General features: G+C 47.0%; 1 protein-coding gene across 2 annotated transcripts in view; it reads right to left on the bottom strand.

Annotated features, from left to right (window-relative positions):
- GABRQ (gamma-aminobutyric acid type A receptor subunit theta) overlaps positions 1-17752 on the bottom strand; it is a 70423-nt gene that overhangs the window by 39669 nt on the left and 13002 nt on the right. For both annotated transcript variants that reach the window (XM_062584497.1, XM_062584498.1), the window contains exon 3: positions 2481-2548. In XM_062584497.1, the coding sequence (XP_062440481.1) occupies positions 2481-2548 (68 nt within the window). The remainder of the gene's footprint in view (positions 1-2480; positions 2549-17752) is intronic.

Here is a 17752-nt window from a genome sequence, read left to right as displayed (position 1 = left end):
TTGCATGACAAGGGTTGAAAAGCATTGCTGAGAATGGCTGTGCTAGTACTATTTCCCTAGTAAACATGCCTGATCACAGTTACTTGCAACAAATGTACAGCAAAGCACTTGATTACCCTTTATAGGCAATCAACACATTTCCAGAAAAAGATTCATCCTGAACCTGCCTCTGCATTTGTCCAGTTCTTTTCTCACATCTATGGAGAAAGCTCAGGGCAGTCGTAACAACTGAGATAAATCTCTGACTCCCTCCAGCTAAATTTATGTAAGTTTGGGTCTTGGTCCCACATTATAGGCCCAGACCCTGAATTGTTCATGCTGGCACTAGCAAAGACAGTGACTAGCAAAGACAGTGACAACTAGCTCACCACACAGGGAAGTTCAGGTCCAAGTCGAGACTGGGAGAGAACATGACTTAGACTAGAGCTCTGACCAAAAAGGTAAGATGGATGTAACTGGGTTAAGCCATCTGTTCTTCTGCACTGAGCCTACATTCAAGCACAGCTACTCAATATGATAGGGACATAGGGTCTGTACCAAAGCCTGAATTTCCATATGTGCACACTGTCCAGTGTCACTGTCATTAGAGACTGAGGCATAACATGCCATACAGGTAATTATGATCATGGGAGGACTATAAGGGAGAGTCTGCTCAACTAGCAATTTATTCCATAGTTTAGATCAAGAAGAAATAGTAACTGTTTGGCAGAGATTTAACCTTTAGGTCAGTAACACTTATCGTAACTAGTGCCCCAGGTCTTGGTTTGACCCTTCCTTCCCCCACGCTTCTTGTGTAAGAATATGCAAAACAAATGGTTTCATATGAGAACCTGAAAATTCACAGCTGGCCCTTCAGGCTGGACTATATCAACAGATACATTCAGAAATTTCAAGCAATTTAGAACAAAAGCTACTAGTCAGATGATTACTTCTCCTCCTCCCACCTTAAAACAGCAAAAGAACTGGTGGGCCAAAGAAGCAGGGCGGGAGAGTCCAGAAACAGATAAATAGGACAGGAGCATTGGGAGACCAATGTTTTAATTGACTTGATCAGTAAGAGCTCTAAACTGTCCTAGGACTCTTCTAGATCGGTCAAGTAAAGAAGAATGGGGTAAGTGCTGCCAAGTGTGGCCCCTGCCAGCTTTCCACACCACTCAGCTGTTCAGAAAGCAGAAGAGCCTGGAGGAGAAGTCACTCGGCCACTGCCTACGCAGGAGAGATGAAAGAAGTCAGCTCTGTGTACAACCTCTGCTAAGTTCTAAGGGCTTCTTCTAGACAGGCAGAGCACAGGCCTGGGTGTACACCCATCCCATGATCAGAACTGTTAATAGATTTCAGCACCATTAACAGATTTCATATTCAAAAAGCTGCCAACTCAAAGACCTTTTTGTTTTCATCTGTGAGAAAAGCTCCAGCCCATCAAAGCCAGCCAAAACCACATTACATGTCTTTTTCTCCTCCTCCTTCCAGTACAAATTTCCAAATAAATGCCAAATTTCCACCAATAAGCCTGCGAAGTGATTGACTGTTTTTCAACTTGGCAGTCATAAGCTGACTGTAAAGCTACCACTGCCTTTTTGTCACTGAAAACAAGCAGCAAGCATCTACTGTTTCAAGGCATAATATTTAATGGCCAGGAGAGATGTATGTGCAACTAGGACAGAAGGGTAAGTGATGAGCATCTCTACTACAGATAAGGAGCAGCTGGCACCAGAGATGCGACTCAAGATCCTCCATTCACACATTCACAGCTAACACATTCACAGCTCAGCTAGTAATACCTGAGCTATTACAGATGCGTTTAATAACGCTACTAGAATTTACCTCATGTCAAGAAGCTAGTTATAGTCTTTCAGTGTGTTCATCGACATTGTAGATAACACTAGCAGAAACAGGTGTGTAACACATGAGAGGTCACTCACGCCTCTCTTGTTTTGTAAGGGTTTAATTTCAGCATTGTTTCAGTCTGAGGTTGGACAGTGTGGAGCCAACAGATATCAAGCCCCAGTGACACAGGTCAGTCAGCAGATGGAAGGAGCAAGGCTCAGACTGAAACCAGTACAATGGGAAAAATTTGGAGACAAACTCATTTACTAGAGCCTAGAGAAGTGATTAACTTTCTTTTTCGTCACAGTATAGAGAGAAATTATACTTGAATTTTTTACACTTTATTGAGGAAGAATCCTGTCTTTCAAATCAGAGATTCCATCATCTCACAAAATTCTAGCCATCTCCAAAGGAGAACAAAAAAAATACTGATTCTTTATCAGCCAAGTGCCACTCTTCCTCCCACAACTGCAGGGAAGATTTGCAAAAGGAGCTTAATGAAGCAAGTGTCAGCACCCTTCTCTTTAGAAGTATACCCTCAGATCTCAGCTTACTCCAAGGAGACACCTTCTTGGGTTTGTATCTCAAATGGAAAATACATATCTCAAAAGGAAGAACAGTTTGCTACTTTTCTTTTTTTCTTTCAAACTCACCATGTTGACTTCTGAGATCTGGTCAATGCTGGAGATATGGATGCTCATTCCCACCGTGACAGGGTTACCTGAAACACAAAAGTAGCAGATTAGGACCATATTCATGCTCTCTTCCCTCATCTGTTATTACAGCACTAACTAGAAGTGCACAGACATGATTTGAAGCAGCCTCAAATTCCTCAAGTCTCAAGGATTTCCAAGCCACATGTGCTCAAATTAGAGAACAGTATATTGCTCTAACTCCTGGCCTTACAAAGTCACCCCTAGGGGTAGTGCAGCCTAAGCTTGATTCTCTAATTTCTGGAAGTTAATTACCCCCCAGTTATACAATTCTCTCTGCTTAGTCCAAATAACGCCTTCAGAGACATCACTAGGCTCCCAGTGGGCTTGCATAAGGTGTTGCTGATTGATCATACAAAGAACACAGCAATCAAGCCCGTGCAACATATGCGCAGGAAAAATAATCCAGTTTATTCCTCCTTCACCTTGTCAGCTCTGCAGTACTCAGCTTGAAAACCCAAGTGAGTTTTAATATTCAAGATACCAGATGATTACAGATATCACACCTGTAGATTGAGAAATATCATTTTTATAGTGGCTTTTCATAGTAGGACTGCACTTGATTCAGGGATATGATTCCCCATTTTACTATTTGCATTGTGGTGCACATCTCCCCCTATATCTTCTTCCAGCAAGCAGTGAGCCGTGGTAGACATCCATCTGCCAGTTTTCTGGGAGATTCAGCTATTCCCTTACCAGTTACCAAGGTACCCTCACTCTGAAGCAAGTGCCATTGCCTCACTACCACAAAGACCAATTTGTGAAGAAGCACAACACTGAAAGGCAGTTGCAGGTAGACCTATAGCCTTTTCTCCTACAAGAGCAGAGATGTATTATGCTTCCCACAAGCAGGGTAGTGTCAGGGCAGAAACAGGACATTTCAGCCCCTACTTCCACATGTGCAGCATCTCCAACCAGATCCCTATGCATACCCAGTTCTACCTAAGCCCCTCTGAATAGCAGCTTCCATAGTTAGCCAGGAGGATAGCCCTTTCAGTGGAATTTAAGCTGTTCAGAACTTTCTGCATCCAGCAGCAAAACCAGCAAAGAGCCTCCTGCAGCTTGGGTAGGGGTTTCCAGGTGCCTCCCCTTGCTCATCAACATCCTAGCTCCAAAGCCAAACCAGAAACCTATCCTACTGCAATCAAAGCCCCTCTTCCTGCACATGCCAAGTGGGAAACCATTCCCTGAGATGCAGTACTAGAAAGGGAATGGCAAGCCTTTATGCCACTCAAGGTATTAACTCTTCCATGGACTCATTTGTAGACCTAAGTACTGAAATATTTACAGATAATCATGAAATGGCTTAGAAAGTAATTAGGAGACTAGGGGAGAGGGGAGAACCACACAACTGGAAATGAAGTGATTTTTTAATTATGTGTTACCAGAAGTAGGGAAGTAGTGTCATTAGGGCTTTCTTGTGATTGGGTGTACTGTTAACTGAGACCCTCTGCTGCAAATTAAGCAGCATTATCCTTTAATGGAATATGAACAACACTGAAAACATCAGAAACAACAACAACTGTAATTAGACCCCACTATGCATATCATTTTAAAGAGGTAGAGCTCCTGTCTAGCACTGACAACTTACTGTCAGCTGTGCAGAGATGAGCATTCTCAGGCCATTAGCAGAGCCTCCAAAAATCTCTACAGATGGGGCACACTCCTAGCCACATCTCTGTGGTACTGTTGCATTCAACTTCACAAGGGAGCCAGGTGTGAAAAATAACCAAAAGTCATTCCCAGAGAAGAACTCTGGGAGAGCTGATCCTATCTTTATTCTCCCTCATGCCAGAGGCTGGAGGGGCACCAATAAACCTTTAAGAAATCTCATTTTTGATAGTTTGTCTGTTTACCTGAAAAAAATGAGCCTTGTTGTAATAGGAGCCATAGAAAGAGGAAGAAATAGCCCTTGCCCCGATGAACTTTCAGGTAATTGCTTACATGAAGAAAGATGGAGCCACATAGCAGAGCTGCAGCAGATTGGGAAGAAGCCAGCTCTCCCAACTTGAGCTTTTTTGACATGCAGTTTTGCTACCTTCAAGTGTTGCCCTCCTGCCTGCTTTATTCCCAGTCTGTGTGTCACCAGTGGTAACTGTGGTACTGTGGTCATGTGCCCATTCCTTCCTCAGTGAAGAAATAAGTGTTTCTTCCCCATTGCTATGTAAGAGATCCACTGATACAACTGGACTGGGTGGCTATAGCAGGGGAATACTGACAAGGGTGGCATACAAGTATTTGTCAAATGCCGAGTCTATTCAATCTAATCTATCTGTCTAGACATTTGTGCTGTATTCATCACCATGGTATCTGAGTGCCTGAGGTCATGCAGTGACTCAGTGTCAAAGCCATGGATAAGATCCAGAGCTCCAGCTCCCAGCTTGGAGATGAACGACAGAGTTGAGCTCAGCAGAGCACTGCTCCCCATGAGCCTGGGCTCAGCTCAGCCCAGCTCATGCTCACTTAGCAGTGTTTCGTGCTCATCCACTTAAGGCACTGCTAAGGCCTCCACTCCCCATAGATCATGGCTAGTGGGAGCCTCTGCTTTTCCCACATGATCTTCATACAGATGCCAAAGACGAACGTATGTAAAGTCCTGACTTTATTGAATCCATTTTCAGCTGAGTCTCAAGGAAGCCATTTCACCTTCTCTGTTCCTGCTACAAAAGCTGGCTTGTAGTCTCCTCAGGATAGGGATGCATGTGCAAAGCCAGCAGGGAAAAAAGCATGTCCTACCTCCTATCACAGCCCAAAGAAACTAGACCAGCTGGTGTCCAACATTCAGGCTTTAAGTAGTACACAAAACAAACAAAGGACATTGAATCTGCCAATGTTAATAGCTTCAGGGAAGAGGGATACAAAAAGTAGGGTAGTTAAAACACGAGATAACGTCATCTGAATTTGTCCAGGAGGCAGAGCTTTGCATTTTTGAATTTGAGAAGAGGCAAAAGAGGTAAGCCTGATATTAAAGGTCTACGCTTTTATCTGTGCCTGGCCAATGTGTGCATAAACTAGACCCGTTTCCCCCACTGCCAGCCCCTTAAAGAAAAAGCTTATGTCTGGAAAAGATTTGTAGGCAAGTTCATAAATGAGGGAGCATGGTGAATGTGGCAGAATTTCTCAATGAAAGACACCCTTTCACCTCCACATTTCTCACCATCACTAGAGAAGTCTTCAACAGTTTGAACAGAAAGCAGTATGATGCCTGTGAAAAATGTACTTCGGGAAGTTGAGAGGGAGAGTAAATTAAATAGTCCCTTTTCTGCAAGTGATACTTGTCAAATACAAGAACCAAACAGTTCAGGTAGGTAACAAGTTGTGCTAAACTGCAAAATTCTTCTAACAATCAATTATTGATTCACTTCTTATTTTATCGTGATTTTAAGTCCCAGAATCTAGAGTCATGTTACTGGAGAAGTCTTTCTTACTTCACTGTAGCAAAGAAGAGGTGTTTTCACACCTGTGTTTGCCTGCACTTCAGCTAGCGGTGATGACAGCATGGTCAGTACCTCCATTCCAGATTTCATCCTGGTAGCTCAGCTGCAGAGCACACCAGAGATAACAGCACAAAATGCAGTGTGTGTAGTAGGTCTCTCAAAACATTAGATGCTTACTTGGGCAACTGGCTTGTAGGAAGGGCTGTGCTGCCTTCTCCATTCCTACTCAAGAAAACTAGACTGCAATGAGCTTGATTCTCTCCCATCAGATTTCTAACTGCAATATAGATGCAGCCAAAAAGACTCAAAAAATAGTGAGCAGATAAGTAGAGTTTGCATTGTATTATGCTCCACTAAAAAAAAATCATTATTTTTATGAGCCACAGTCAACATTTTGAGGTGTCTGGTTCAAGCTTTTCTGATCACATGAACTTGGCAATGCCAGTGCAGCCAGTGCTTGCAGTTGTTAAGGGACAGGCATGAGCCTCAAACCTACTCGTCAGCCCAAACTGAAGGAACAAAGGCCTGACAAGGATCTCAGGAGGCCGTACAGCCCAAATCCTTCATGGAAGCAGACCTAAGTAGGCTTACAGCCTCTTTAATGGGGTTTTCTTATAAGACCTCAGCATCAGAAATTACACACCTCCCCTGGATGATCTCTTCATGCATTTCACTGCACTTGAGAAAGTTTTTCCTAAGCATTCAAACTAATTCTTCTCTATGCTGTAAACATAGTTCATTTCATCTCATCATTCTCCCCAATGATTGCAATAGAACAAATCAATCATCCTTTGACAACAGCTTTGATATACTGAGAAACCATGACATCCCCACCACCACCACCAGAACTGTCATTTCTAGATTAAATATACCTGATTTCTTCAACCTTCTTCTCAGAGACCATGTTTTCTAAACCTCTGACAATTAGTGCTGTTCTCTTTTGGTGTCTTGCCAATTTGTCTACATCTCTTTCAAAGCATGATACCCAGAAAGCAACTACTGAAGCAAAGATGACATGTCACCATGCTGAAGAGAAAAAACAACCTCTGATATACAGCATTCTCTTAAAACCACTTCTGGTGAATTCATGACAAGAAGCTTCCCCAGCCTCATTGCACCAACCCTGGAAGCTGCTCACTTTGTGTAGGAGATTACAGATGTTAATGGAGCAGTTTGCCTGACTCGGGAATGAGCAACTTCCCTGTGCCTGATGCCTAGCTCCTAGCATTACAGAGAGCACGTACATGCAGGAAGAGGGAATATGGCACCTTCTCTTTTGGCCAAGAGTGGAGATTTTTTCTAATGCGGCTGTACACACGAGCCTCAGCATCCTCTGCTTGAACCCTGCCTATGGGGGCTACCTGAGATGGTCCTGGGACCTGCATTCTTGCACTCTGAGTGTTTTCAGGGATCCCTGCAGCAGCATTAAAGCTACTTTAATGTCTTCTGCTGAGCCAGGGAAAAGGAGTTTTCAGCCACTAAGCTTACATATAGAATAACAGTGTTTTACCCTAGAATGGCACGTATCCACAGGCATAGACTCTGATCATGTAAAACCTGTCTCTTTATCCCCAGCCCTTCAGAAGCTGGAGGAGAGCAGTGGCACTAGAGTCCAGAAACAGAAAGGCCCAGATAAAGCTGCCCTAAACTGCCTGGCAAAGCTGTTTCTGCAAAAGCAGGGCGATACAGGCAGACACAGGAAGGTAACCTTAGCCGATATACATGACTATAGGACTGCACTGCCTTTTCCTCCTCACTTGCATTTCCAAGAACCTTCACTCTCATCAAGAACAGTAGTTAGTTCATTCTCAGGCTTGCCAAAGGAGAAACCAGCACACAGATCAATCTCACTCCCAGGACTTTTTCCTTCGGGGCTCTTATGCCTGCTTTCCTGGATCAGGGAGAGCTCTTCAGTATCTACATGCTCCTTCTGCACAGGAAGGTTTACCCAAACCACTGCCCCCGCTTTGTTCACAGTACTGAACCTCAGGGCAGCCTGGGTTTATGTTTAAAACTTGAAGCCACAGTCCACGTCATTGCTACGCGCAACAATGAGTTGATTTTACAAGGTCTGACAGACACAGTTAGTTAGCAGGCAAGAGCTCCCAGGTAATCAGAGGTGCAGGACACAACTCAAATTCAGCATTAGGCTTCCTAATGACAAAGCAGTCGCTAGCCTGGATGCAGCAGTATCTGTCTAAGAAATGCCATTCTGTCCTTCCCAAACCAGACCCCATTTTCAGCCCACAGACTGAAGTCCTGAGTCATGGTAGGGAAGAAACACCTCTGAAGTTTCTTCTGAAACATCCCCAGAAGGTAACTCAGAAGCTAGCCTGCTCTCAGCATGCTTCTGAGTTCACTTTGGACTAATCTACACCTACTTCCCAGGAGAGGGAGACTGAAAACACTCCTGTTTTTTCATAATACAGATGGATTTTAAGATTCAGACATTGCTATCAACACTATGGCTGTTCTCACAGACCTCAAACAAGAATGGGGCTCTGTTATAGCAGTTCAGAGAAGCATTTCTAGGAGATGCCATCCCAGCAGGCTACACAGAAGCCAAATCAAAATGAAATTTCCAATACTAAGTTTTTGTTTCTTTTCCTTTTTTAGCTTAGGTACCTACCTTCAGCATCAAACACAAACACAGCAAAAGTTAACATTGCTTAAGGAGCAAGAAACATTGGCCACATATTACGAAAACGGAAATGTTTTGGGAGCTGCTTTCATCTAGCATGGATGGAATGGGCAACATCTAGAAGCACTGAGTTCAGCAAGGTCATTTAACCTGCTTAAACTTTCCCAGCAAAATCTAGCTTTAAATACTCATTAAACACTCCAAGCTTTCTTCTACTTGTTTTTTTTTACTCTTATTTCCATAACTCAGTGTTGACCTCTTCCCTACCCTCCAGCCAATAGCTACACAGTAAGCTTGCCAGGCTCAGCACAACAGCCGGAAACATCAAATAGAGGTTGATATCAAAACTCTCCCGCTATTCCTAGTGGGTCACTCCATGATATCCATTGGATTTATAACAGCAAATCATACCATGACATTATGTTTTGGGCCACTCTTGTACATTGCCAGAAAGAGGAAAGATGCTCCTATGGGAAGATAGCAAATACGACATTGTCTTCTGGTATCCGGGAGCACAGGGAAGATAAGGAACTTGCTGCTGCTAACAGGTTTCCTTATTTCAAGTCAGGAAAGCAGTCTTGTGAAGCTAAAAGATATGGCCCTGGTCTCCAGGACATATAGGGCTGTCAATGCTTTATGCTTCCACAGGGATTCATTGTTTTGCAGGGGCAGGAGCAGCATCTATCACTGATTCTCATGGAGATTGCAGCTATTCTTCCAAGTAAGACTGTCAGAAGACAGTTCTTCCTGCCTGGAAGGTTTCTTTCCCTTTGCTATCCTTCCTTTCCTTTCCCTTTCCTTTCTTTAGGGAGTTCACGACACTTTTTAAGCCATTAAGCCTGTACACAGAACAGGATTGTGCCTAACATTAGACCAGACACGGCACAATCCTGAGCAAGGAAGCTAATGAAAGCATAACAATACAGGCTGGAAGCCTGACTTTGGCATTAACCAAGCAGATCAAGTTTGTAAGACTTATTTAGCAAGGTGAAATATTAAGGGCTTCCCCCAAGAAATGGAAGCTTTAGAGCAAGTTCTCACCAGAACAGTGATATCAAGGACAGCACACCAGGTGCTAGAGGAACAGCTAGAGGAGGGTGTAACCAAGCCACATACTGTAAGTCATACCACCTCCTGGCTCCTAGCTGCTCATGAGCCAGGAGAGCTGCACACAGCACCTGACTAGATCCTTGAAATATGTAAACATGGAAAATATGCATGGGCTTCAATAGGAGACAGGCTTTCCTCCAAGTAAGAGTGAAGCCAGTTCTTCAGGCAACATTGCACTTGCAGAGAAGATAAAACTGACCACTCAAATACTACCAACTTGTGACACTTCACAAACTTACAGGTTAACCTTGATGTAACAACCACATTTCCAGCGTGTTGTCTACTGAAGCTGTCCCTGTAGGTCTGAATAGATAGAGAGGATTCTTTTTCCTCTCCCAAACAAGCTGTGCCTGTGAGCCGATGCTGAAGGATCTTTCCGAGGAATAATGCTTTTCCAATGCAGATGTAGCAACCATTTTGTGACTGTTTTAGGGAAAGCAGAGAACTAAAGAGCACAATCTGCAAGGCACAGTGGATTACCTAATCTATCTCATGGGTATTTTTAATGGATTAGTAGGTATTAGAGTGGGATATTGCAAATATCCTATGGAAATTTAGAAGTTACAGAGAACAATCAACTGGCTGCAATAACAGTGTAAAGGATGTCCCAAAGGTTTTGAAGGATTACTGAGGAAGCTAAATCAAGGCTGATTTTAAAAAATGGTGGTAGACAGCTACCCAAACTGAATAAAAACAAGGTCGTATATATACAGACTTAAAAATGAACAAGAGAGTAGACAACAAGCCCTTACAACATCTGCACTACTGGTGGACTCAGTTCAGCAAAGCATACTCATACATACACACACAGGACTTTCAAGATTAAGAAAAATAACTGACTTTTCAGGATACCATCTGTTCTTGGTAGAGACCTAGGCCAATATTCAGAAGTCAGAGATTTAAAGGTGTTTCACCCTTACTGACAAAGAGATTTTTTTCTCAAGCTTTCTCTATGCCTAATTATTGCCTGGATGATATACACTTGTTAAGGTTACTACAAATTGAGGGGAAAATAAGTTTCCAGAATTATCATCAACTGGATATGCTTTTCAGATATTTTCTCTCCGTCACAGACATACACAGCTGCATCACCATACCGGATCTGCTTGTTTCCATCCTGGCATCACTAGCAGGTTCCAAGCAATCGCTGCTTCAACAGAGAGCTCACTAAGAGCACCAAGATTCCCAAACACTAGGCGTCCTTTGAAGAAGGCAACACCTGGCGCAGATGGCAGCAAGCTGCGGACCGACGCGTCCTTCGCGGGGGCTGCCAGAGGCACAGGTTTCTTTGCCGGAGCAGGGCAGCTGCAGGTGCAGAGCCAGCCCTCAGGGGGTGGAGAGGCCCCTAACCTGCTGGCGTGCTGTGCTGCTCGAGCAGGGATCGCCGGGGGCCCCCTCCGGAGGGGGCAGGAGCCCCTCCGCGTGTCCTCCCCGCGCACCTGCACACGCCAGCCCCCTGACTTTGCAGCCTGCAGCGTACACGCTTAGCTTGGAGGTTTTTGTGTTTGTACCCCTCCCACCCCCCGCTGCAGAGTAGGGCATTTCTGCAAAACACTGCGTTTCCCTGTGGTTACACTGAGCTGACCAGGGAACACCCGAGACACCGGGCATTGCGGACCCCTTCAGCGCTTGCTTACTCAGCCTCCACCAAGGGCGACGTGCGGGCGGGCAGCAGCACGTCCTCAGCGCGTTGCACAGCGCGTTACAGCAGGCCCACAGCGGCGCAACGCGCGCCAGGCGCTGTCCCCCAGGGGTGGCACCAGGCGCGAGCCGCGGCGGAGCAGCGCCCCACGCTCCCGCACCCCAGCGGCTGCCTCCCGCCTCAGCAGCACCCCGGCACCCCCGGGGAGGCCGGGCCGGGAGCGCCAGAGGAGCGGGCCGCGGAGGCCGCGGAGGCCGCGGAGGCCGGAGGCAGGGCGCCCGTCCCACCCCGGCCCCCGCCGCCCGCGGCGCTGCTCCGTGGGCGGCGGACACGCGGTCCCGCCACCCGGGAGCCCCCGCGGCCGCCCCACCGGCCCGTGGGCCCTCGTCGCGGAGCGGCGGCCGTGGGGCCGGCGAGGCTGGCTCTCGCCGGGCCCCGACTGCGTGTCCGCCACGCAGCCACAGACCCGGGCGGCGCTGCCGTCCGCGGCCCCTCTGGGAAAACGCGCCCCTGCGCTGCCGGAGCCCGAGCCGCCCAATCCCCCGAGCTGAAAGAGAGCCGAACCAAATTAATTTAAATGGGTTAACACGAGCTCCTCCGCTCATAGCAAATCCATTACTCCGACATGGAAGTACTTGTAATGACAACAAGGTATGTCGACTCGTCGTTTTTATCAAAGCAACGACAGCAAGGTGTTGTTTTCCTCTTTTTCCCCGGTTTTAATGAGCTAGTCGCACCTCCTCACCACTGCTTGCAGGCTCCCGGCTGCCAAGGGTGCCGCGCTGCCTGGTGCCGGGGGCGATCCCGCCGGGCGTGCGTGGCACGGGCACAGGAACGGGCACGGGCACGGGCACGGGGCAGGGGCAGGGGCAGGGGCATGGGCAGGGGCACGGGCAGGGGCATGGGCAGCAGCACGGGCACGGGCACGGGGCAGGGGCACGGGCATGGGCAGGGGCACGGGACACAGGCAGGGGCAGGGGCACGGGGCACGGGGCACAGGCAGGGGCAGGGGCACGGGGCAGGGGCAGGGGCACGGGCATGGGCAGGGGCACGGGGCACAGGCACGGGGCAGGGGCACGGGCATGGGCACGGGCACGGGCAGGGGCACAGGCACGGGCAGAGGCACGGGCAGCGGCACGGGCCCAGGCAGGGGCACAGGCACGGGCACGGGCACGGGGCAGGGGCATGGGGCACGGGGCACGGGCACGGGCAGGGGCACGGGCAGCGGCACAGGCACAGGCAGGGGCACAGGCACGGGCATGGGCACGGGGCAGGGGCACGGGGCACGGGGCACGGGCACGGGCACGGGCAGGGGCACGGGCAGGGGCAAGGGCACAGGGCAGGGGCATGGGCAGCAGCATGGGCACGGGCATGGGGCACAGGCACGGGCACGGGCACGGGCAGGGGCGTGGGCAGCAGCACGGGCACAGGCACAGGGCAGGGGCACGGGGCAGCGGCACGGGCACGGGCATGGGCACGGGCAGGGGCACGGGGCATGGGCAGGGGCATGGGCAGGGGCACGGGCACGGGCAGCGGCACAGGCACGGGCATGGGCATGGGCAGGGGCACGGGGCATGGGCAGGGGCACGGGGCACAGGCACGGGGCAGGGGCACGGGGCAGGGGCATGGGCATGGGCACGGGCACGGGCAGCGGCACGGGCACGGGCAGGGGCACGGGGCAGGGGCATGGGCACAGGCAGGGGCACGGGCAGTGGCACGGGCACAGGCAGGGGCACGGTGGCCGGACCGGGCCAGGCCAGGCCGGGCCGCGTCACACAGGGGCAAACACGGACACAGGACCGGGGCACCCGGGAGCAGCAGCGGATCGCCCCACCGATCTCTTGGCAGCACTGGACACCCTCCTTCACCCCTCGGTACGGCACAAAGCCCGTCCCGGGGTCACCCGTGTGCCCGCGGCTTGCACATGGCGGAGTACGGACAGCGTACGGTGTGAGCGTTACCAGTGGGGAAAGGACTGAGTCAGACCCGAAAATACCATGACATTCACGTTAAAAGCATGAGCTTGAGTTGGAACGTGTGAGAAGAAAAGCGCACTCATAAGCAAGCCTCCCCCTTTCCAAATGTTATATACGGGATTATATGTTTCCATCTTCCATTTTATGAGTCCCTTGGATGTGCCATGTTCAGGTTTTTCTGCTTTTCCTCTACAGTCTCAAGACAGAGAAACTCTGACTCAACTCACTGATGACAGAGTTGCGAGAAGGGTATAGGAGGGAGAATTCAAGCCTGTAAGTTGGTCACTCCTGAACAATTGGCCCCCTCGGCTGGTGCTTCCAACATTTCAGCAAAGATCAGTTTGCAAGAGTCCTGGAAATTCACCAGGAAAAAAGTTATCAGGCCACCTTTTCCCCCAGCACCTCTTACTAAGAAATACAGTTAACTGTCATTTGTTGGCCAAAATAATTGCTTTCGCTCAGGATGCATGGATGAGCAAATCTTGCAGGGCTTTTACATATATATTCATCTCCGGCAATTCATCAACATAATAATCACGCATTATTAACTTGAGTACTCATCATTTTTTTCTCTAGCTTCAAATACTAGCAACGAGCTAGCATTAAAAAGAGAAGAAAAACATGTAGGGGAACTTCTGATCAATGTTCTGCTTTTTTGCTATGAAAGAAGGATAAGAAGAAAAATTCCGCTCATAGTCTACCCTTCACCCACCTCCAAAAATTTCCTGCCCAAGCTGAGATAGATCTGCCGAGACGTTTTCATTTTTAGGTAACATATAAAACCTCCTGACTGCAAGAACAGAGCAGATGCTGTCAGTCACACCTTTGATCCCCGCTGCCTTTGTTCTCCTCAAGGGTCTGAACCACACATTTTGGTTGCTTTCGATGGGCACTAGACAGGCCCCCTCTGCTCTAAAACAGAAAAAAAAAAAAAAAAAAATCTAGACTGGGTCAATTGCTCTGTCAGTGCAGTCTCAGCCTGGTAAAACTTTTAGCAGAGCTTTGTCCAAATAGATGCTACATGTGGAAGTAGCATAATTAAACCAGATGAACATGGACTGCAGATAAGCACAAAGGCTTGCAGATTTGAGGCCTGATTAGGTTTTGAGACATGTAGGCCCACATTAACTCTGAACCTAGTGGGAGTTTTACATATGCTATCGGCAGGATCAGCATGAAGCCAAGGCTCCATGTTTTCTAAAAGCCCCTTCCCCAGAGGCTGACACACAGGGCTTTCTTGCATATATGATTTACAGCCCAGTTCCCCAGAAGTGTTTTCTCTCCCCAGCTGAAAAGGAGGATTCCTCCTCCAGCAACAATGTCCCACCAGTAAACTCCAATTTGTAATCTGGGTGGCCTCCTCTCATGGGGAGTGTCCCAGTGTCCTACCAGAGCTTTGCCAACTGCAGTGGGGTTTCCCCTTCTTTATGCATTCCCAAGCTGAACTGCTCAGTGTAGCCTCACAACACCTTTCCCAGGGCTAGCCTTTCCCATGGCACAAACTTCCCCCAACCTGAAGGAGTCATCTGCTGTGGTCTCACTAATGTAGAACTACTTGAAGAAAGACCTGCACAACTCACTGTGGCTGAGGTATAAGAGAAGAGCAAGAAGAATATCAAGGAGCTGCCTATTAACTGATAATAGAGGTGTTGGAAAGATGTCCAGATCAGGAAATCAGGTCTGGTTCTGTGGCATCACTGCAATTATGACCCACAATAGTAGAAGCAAAAAGGGCAAGTTTGGCATACTCACTTCTCTGCGGATTGAAATGGATGAGCTTTGATTTTAAATGTAAGCATTTGACGATAAACTGTCGCAGGAACCAAGTAAGACATGCTACTTCTGGGTCGCTGCTCACTAGTAGAGGCCAGTCTGCATAGTAGATAAAAGCCTAAAACTACTTTTAGTGGCTGAAATGATCCTGCTGGCTCTGAGACCTGAGGCCTACACTGTGACACAGAAGGCCTTCATGTCACGTCTTGCTGATAGCCTGTGGTGAATCTCATTACAGAAGCATATGAAGAGTAAAGGTTGGAACTAGCGCAATAGTGAGTATACCCTTTCCACTTTTGCTACTATATGACATGTTCATACACAGTGAATATATTATCTTCCATACATCATTTTAAAAAGTATTCAGCCAGCCCTGAGATAACTGAATCTATTTCCTGAAATGGCTGGTGGGAAATGCCCTCTTGCCCCATTCGTCAGAGAGGGAACTATTTGTGAACAAACTTAATGCCCATTGCATGTGAAAGCCTTTTCTTATGATTTTACCCCTTCCATTTCTCTGCAGTGAGAAGTGAGTACATGTACTTGTTCCCTCTGGGGATTTCACAGGTTACCAGAATCAAAGGAAGTGTCACGGTTTGGTGACCAAGCAGTGGACCAGAACACTGAAGGTGCTCAGGTCTGTTCTTGTGAATAAAGAGTAATAGTGCGAAGCAGAACTTCCTGGTTCTATCCAATGCTCTGCCACAGGTTTTTCTGCCCCCCTTGGTATCTGCTAGGTGTAAAACAGAGTAGTAGCAGTCCATCACCCACAGGTAGCAGGAAAGACCTGTTAGTGTTTGTACAGTGCAGAAGCCTTGCTGCTATCTGTCACACACAGTCAGTAATGCTACCTGAGAACAAATTATATTCGTGCATAACCAAAATCACATCCTGCTCAGCCCTGATTCCAGAATTCTTTCTGGCTGGTGATGATGTCCAGAGCAGAGAGAGCACAGCTTGATTTCCGGAGCCCAGGCTGAGCTGGCAGAGCTGGCAGGTAGAAATATCTTGTTTTGACTGGTAAACTGAGCAAATTTGACATGGAAACCACTGAGGGAGAATAAATATGGAACAACAAGATGTAATTTTTACAGAGGCTCTTTTCCAACTATAGCTGTACTCTGAGCCATCCCAGACTTGCAGTAAGAGGTCCTGAGGTCTGGGGAGGGAAATTCAAGCCACGCTAGACTGGGCTGAGGCTCACCCCTGTCACAAGCACAGACATCTATAAGTGCACTTAAGAGTACTATTCCACCAGGACTGCAAAGAGAAGAAAAGGAAAGGGGAAGAAGAAAAGATCAGAGAGGAAAAAGAGTTTCTAACTCTGACACAGAACCAAGCATAAATGCTGAAAACAGAATAGCCTGTTGGAATTGCATATGTAGTGTTTTCCAAGCCATCCTGAAATTCGTATCCTGCTCAAAGCAAACAGCAGTGCTCCTACTGACTACTAATAAGGGATGATCTCTGTTGCTTTCTATTTAATGGAAACAGGAGAAATCACTGGATCTGCAGAACACCGGTTTATTCCACAGATCTATTCATGCTGTAGGGCTCCACCTTCTAGCATTTCTCTTCTTTTCATGTATGTGATGTGAGTTCCCTGAGTGGGCCTTATGCCGTCATTAAAAAGATCTTGGTCTTGTCTATGTTTCTAGTTATGTTTTAACAAGTGCAGGATATTTCCCAAGAAATATCAAGAAATACAGACAAACACATAACAAATCCCATCAAAAACTATCTGCAAGAGAGGATCTTACAGTCTTCACACCAAATACTGTCACTACCACTGAAGAACTGTATCACATCAGTTCAGCTTGACACTTTAATAGCCTTCTCTTTGAACCAGACATAGGTGAGAAAAATGACATGCACACGTAGTCTGTGTGTTTCATGTAGAACTAAAGCTACAGCATATCACTGGGCCTTTATGTTCTACACAGTACAAGTAAAAAGGTATTTTTCTGCCTGACTGGGATATTGGCAGTCATAGGAAATAAACAATGCAGATATGTAAAGCTACTGTGATGAATAGATTTAGGACAGTGAAAATATGTTCTGCCCAATCAGAAAGACTCATATTAACAGATTTTGCACTCTTCTACATTTTGCCTTCAATGACAGTCTGCAAAGGACAAGTTTACTGGCAAGAACATTCACAGAAATGGTGAGCATTATGTAGATATTAATCAATGAGGAAGAACAACACTGTCTGACTTTAGCGTCCAAGTGAGATGGTGCACATCCTCCAAACTGGCTCTAAATAGCAACTCATTTTTGATCTGTTAATTAATTAATTAATTAATAATTATTGGAATTATTCTACTAATAAATAACTCAAAGGTATTGTATTCAATCATAAAAAATCCGTGCCTAAGAAAAGAGGCAACATTCATGGAATAAATGCTTTGTTAAAATTATGATGAGGTCTTTATTGTGGAAAGAGATCTCATAGCCTTTCACTAGCTACAGTGCACTCCCAGAGACTGGCTCCAACAGCACTGGAAAGTGGCTGTGTCCATGGTGGAATGGAGTGGTAGGGCAAAGCTACAAAAACCAAGGGTGAAAAGGAAGAAGGAGAGCAACCAAATGCAATTATACTACATAGGATTTAGTGCAATATGAGAATCAAA

The sequence above is a fragment of the Rhea pennata genome, chromosome 11 (genome assembly GCF_028389875.1).
Source record: "Rhea pennata isolate bPtePen1 chromosome 11, bPtePen1.pri, whole genome shotgun sequence".
Lineage (NCBI taxonomy): Eukaryota > Metazoa > Chordata > Aves > Rheiformes > Rheidae > Rhea > Rhea pennata.
The sequence above is the reverse complement of the archived record's forward strand: the minus strand, read 5'-3'. Positions and strand labels throughout refer to the sequence as shown.